Source organism: Taurulus bubalis (assembly GCF_910589615.1).
Source record: "Taurulus bubalis genome assembly, chromosome: 3".
Taxonomy (NCBI): domain Eukaryota; kingdom Metazoa; phylum Chordata; class Actinopteri; order Perciformes; family Cottidae; genus Taurulus; species Taurulus bubalis.
In genome coordinates, this window is record NC_136591.1 from 43,047,325 (window position 1) to 43,051,958 (window position 4,634).

At 50.8% G+C, this 4,634-nt stretch overlaps 1 protein-coding gene across 1 annotated transcript; it reads left to right on the forward strand.

Annotated features, from left to right (window-relative positions):
• Positions 1-3,900: 3,900 nt before the first annotated feature.
• On the forward strand, positions 3,901-4,634 carry LOC306734544 (C-type natriuretic peptide 2-like; the record flags this gene model as incomplete). The annotated part of the gene is made up of 2 exons (XM_079215901.1): positions 3,901-3,999; positions 4,302-4,634. The coding sequence occupies 2 exons, from the start codon at positions 3,901-3,903 to the stop codon at positions 4,632-4,634; spliced, it is 432 nt and encodes a 143-aa protein (XP_079072027.1).

Sequence of the window (4,634 nt, forward strand, 5' to 3'; positions counted from 1 at the left end):
TGTGTGTGTGTGTATGTGTGTGTGTGTGTGTCACTGTGGGGTGAAAAGGAATGTTGTGCGTCACAACACACAGAGGTTTGGTTTTGTGATCAGCGACTTCTTTCTCTCTAATAAGGTGATTGATGAGCCATTCTTTGTGTGTGTGTGTGTGTGTGTGTGTGTGTGTGTGTTTGTGTGTGTGTGTGTGTGTGTGTGTGTGTGTGTGTGTTTGAGTGAGTGTGTGTGTGTGTGTTTTTAAGTGCGTGGTGTATGACCTCAGAGGCTGAATGGGGGGCGGGGTTTTGTCTGACTGGGACAAAGACGATGGGGGGGCGTCATTAAACACACACACAAACACACACACACCTATCCATCTGTAGCCCCGCCCCCTTCCACAGGAAATAGTTGCTCACAACAACATGGTAGCCGTGGTGACAGTTTACAACAAGGCTGGACGACCCAGGTCAGAGGTCACAAGGGTCTAAAGAGAGAGAGGACAGTGATGATGAGAATACTGGAAGAGGAAGAGAAGGATGCTTCAGGATGAGTTAGCAGCAAATGCTAAAGCAACCTCTGGAACTTCTTTTAGAACCCTGGAACCCCCCCTTCTGAAAGGTCATTGAACCCCTCAAGGCCCTATGGTACCTTCTGAAAGGTCATAGAACCCCTCAAGGCCCTAAGGTACCTTCTGAAAGGTTATTGAGCCCTTCCCTATGGTACCTTCTGAAAGGTCATAGAACCCCTCCCTATGGTATCTTCTGAAAGGTCATAGAACCCCTCAAGGCCCTATGGTACCTTCTGAAAGGTCATAGAACCCCTCAAAGCCCCAAGGTACCTTCTGAAAGGTCAGATAATCCCCTCAAGGCTCTATGGTACCTTCTGAACGGTCATAGAACCCCTCCCTATGGTACCTTCTGAAAGATAATAGAACCCATCAAGGCCCTAAGGTACCTTCTGAAAGGTCATAGAACCCCCTCAAGGGTCGTTAGTACTTTTTGAAAGGTCATATAACCGCTCAAGGCCCTGTGGTACCATCTGAAAGCTCATAGAACCCCATCCATGGTTGTTGGTTACATCTGAAAGGTCATAGAACCTCCTTAAGGTTTGTTGGTATCTTCTGAAAAGGCCCGGAACCCCTTCAAGGCTTGTTTGTACCTTCTGAAAGGTCCTGGAATTCCCTCAAGGCTTGTTGGTACCTTCTGAAAGGTCCTGGAACTCCCTCAAGGCTTGGTGGTACCTTCTGAAAGGTCCTGGAATTCCCTCAAGGCTTGTTTGTACCTTCTGAAAGGTCCTGGAACTCCCTCAAGGCTTGTTGGTACATTCTGAAAGATCCTAGAACATCTTCAAGGCCAGCAGCCTCCTCCTTGTGGACCTCTGGAAACTTCTCATGGACTTCCAGGACCTGGTGATTAAAAAGTGATTTGTTATTTGTGAATGAATTCTTTCACAGGTGCGTTTTTTTCATGAACCTTTGCCTCTGATTGGTTGATTTTGTTTGTCTCTTTCTTTCTCTGTATTTTCACAAAGATCTTCTAACTTTATCTCATGCATTCACTGTGTGTGTGTGTGTGTGTGTGTGTGTGTGTGTGTGTGTGTGTGTGTGTGTGTGTGTGTGTGTGTGAGACCCGTCGTCTGGGGTAACAGTGGTAAGAATGTGTGACATCACAGCGCTGAGTCGTATTTATGGCCGTAGACCAGCTCGTAGACCAGATATGTTGACCAGCTCGTTGAGCAGCTCGTAGACCAGATACGTAGACCAGCTCTTGGACCAGCCCTTGGACCAGCTCGTTGAGCAGCTCGTGGACCAGCACTTGAACCAGCACTTGAACCAGCACTTGAACCAGCTCTTGGACCAGCTCGTGGACCAGCCCTTGGACCAGCTCGTAGACCCGCTGTTGGACCAGCCCTTGGACCAGCCCTTGGACCAGCCCTTGGACCAGCTCGTTGAGCAGCTTGTGGACCAGCACTTGAACCAGCACTTGAACCAGCCCTTGGACCAGCTTGTAGACCAGCTCGTGGACCAGCCCTTGGACAAGCTCGTAGACCAGCTCGTGGACCAGCCCTTGGACCAGCTCGTAGACCAGCTCTTGGACCAGCTCTTGGACCAGCTCGTAGACCAGCTCTTGGACCAGCTCGTAGACCAGCTCTTGGACCAGCCCTTGGACCAGCTCGTAGACCAGCTCTTGGACTAGCTCGTAGACCAGCTCGTGGACCAGCTCGTAGACCAGCTCGTGGACCAGCTCGTTGACCAGCTGGTGGACCAGCTTTCAGACCAGCCCTTGGACCAGCTCGTGGACCAGCTCTTGGACCAGCTCGTAGACCAGCTCTTGGACCAGCTCGTGGACCAGCTCTTGGACCAGCTCGTAGACCAGCTCTTGGACCAGCTCGTGGACCAGCTCTTGGACCAGCTCGTAGACCAGCTCGTAGACCAGCCCTTGGACCAGCTCGTAGACCAGCTCTTGGACCAGCTCGTGGACCAGCTCTTGGACCAGCTCGTAGACCAGCTCGTAGACCAGCTCTTGGACCAGCTCGTAGACCAGCTCTTGGACCAGCTCGTTGACCAGCTGGTGGACCAGCTTTCAGACCAGCTCTTGGACCAGCTCTTGGACCAGCTCTTGGACCAGCTCGTAGACCAGCTCGTAGACCAGCTCTTGGACCAACTCGTAGACCAGCTCGTAGACCAGCTCTTGGACCAGCTCTTGGACCAGCTCGTAGACCAGCTCGTAGACCAGCTCTTGGACCAGCTCTTGGACCAGCTCTTGGACCAGCTCTTGGACCAGCTCGTAGACCAGCTCTTGGACCAGCTCTTGGACCAGCTCGTAGACCAGCTCGTAGACCAGCTCGTAGACCAGCTCGTAGACCAGCTCTTGGACCAGCTCGTAGACCAGCTCGTAGACCAGCTCGTAGACCAGCGACCCGTCCTGACACCCAGACAGGACAGACTCCAGACTCTGAGACCAATAATCAATCTCTTTATTGGAGAAAAGCTTCTGATCAACGAGCAGCAGAATCTTTCTGTTGGAATATTTATCTTCATCACGTAAGTTCTTCTTTTTTAATATGATCAATAAAGTTTTACATCATTCAATCTGACCATAAATTAAAATATACATACATACACATATATGTATATATATTTTGAATATGTTATATATATATGTATATATACATATATGTGTGTATATATATACATATATATATATATATATATATATATACATGTATATATATATATATATATATATATATATATATATGTATATATATACATTTGTATATATACATTTGTATACATACATACGTATTTATATATATATATATATATATATATATATATATATATATAATATATATATTGGTTATAATTTAATTGATGGTCTGGGACTCTTCGGGTGGTCTGGGGGTTTGGGGCTCCAGGTGGTCTGATGCTCCTGGTGGTTTGGGACTCCTGGTGGTCTGGGGTTCCTGGTTTTCTGAGGGTCCTGGTGGTCTGGGGCTTCTGTTGGTCTGGGGCCCCTGGTGGTCTAGGGCTCCTGGTGGTCTGAAACTCCTGGTGGTCTGGGGCTCCTGGTAGTCTGGGGCATCAGGTGGTCTGGGGCATCAGGTGGTCTGGGGCTCCTGGTGGTCTAGAACTCCTGGTGGTCTGGGGCACCAGGTGGTCTGGGGCATCAGGTGGTCTGGGGCTCCTGGTGGTCTGGAACTCCTGGTGGTCTGGGGCACCAGGTGGTCTGGGGCATCAGGTGGTTTGAGGCATCAGGTGGTTTGAGGCACCAGGTGGTCTGGGACTCCTGGTGGTCTGCAGTGGACTCGGCACCACAAAACCGGGCAGCCAATCAGAATACAGGAGAATATGCTGCCATGGAGATACGTTATTCATTGCAACTAAATTTTCTTTCTTTCTTTTCCTCCAAAGAAACAAAGATGGCCGCTTCATCTTTCTCCTCTTTCCTTTCTCTCCTCCTCCTCTTCCTCACCATCGCCGTGGAGTCGAGACCTTCACACCAAGGAGTCGACCAACAGGTCTGTGGAGACCAACTTCCTCATCTTCATCACCTTCATCATCATCATCATCATCATCAGTCAGGTGACCAGAGATAGTCAGGTGACCAGAGATAGTCAGGTGACCAGGTGGTCAACGATAATCTCACGAGAGCAAGACAGCCGCACGCTTTAGAGCCAGGCGCCGCAGTAGCTCTCCACCGACTGCGTGACCCAGTGCATGATGGGAAACGGCTGTCTATCCCACATCAGAGAGCTGATTGGCTCTTAGATTGACAGCAAACTCCTCGTGACCATGAACCCTGTTATTCTGTTGCCACCAGGTCTCCAGACGTGTCCTGAGTGTTGACCTGTCTCCTCAGGTCTTACGCTCTCTGTTCGGCTCTCGGCTCGGCTCTCGGCTCTCCTCGCTCATCTTGGCCCCGCCAACCTCTGATGACATCACAGAGGGCTCGGCAGGACACCCCGCCCCCTCCTCCTCGCCTCCATCCTGGGGATTGGCCGGTCGGGAGGCGCCCCAGCGGTTCCTCCTGGACCTCCTGCGGCAGCAGTCCAAGACCAGGAGGCGGAGCAGGAAGTCCATGGTCGGGGGGGGGAGGGGCTGCTTCGGGATGAAGATGGACCGCATCGGCTCCATCAGCGGGCTGGGCTGCTAG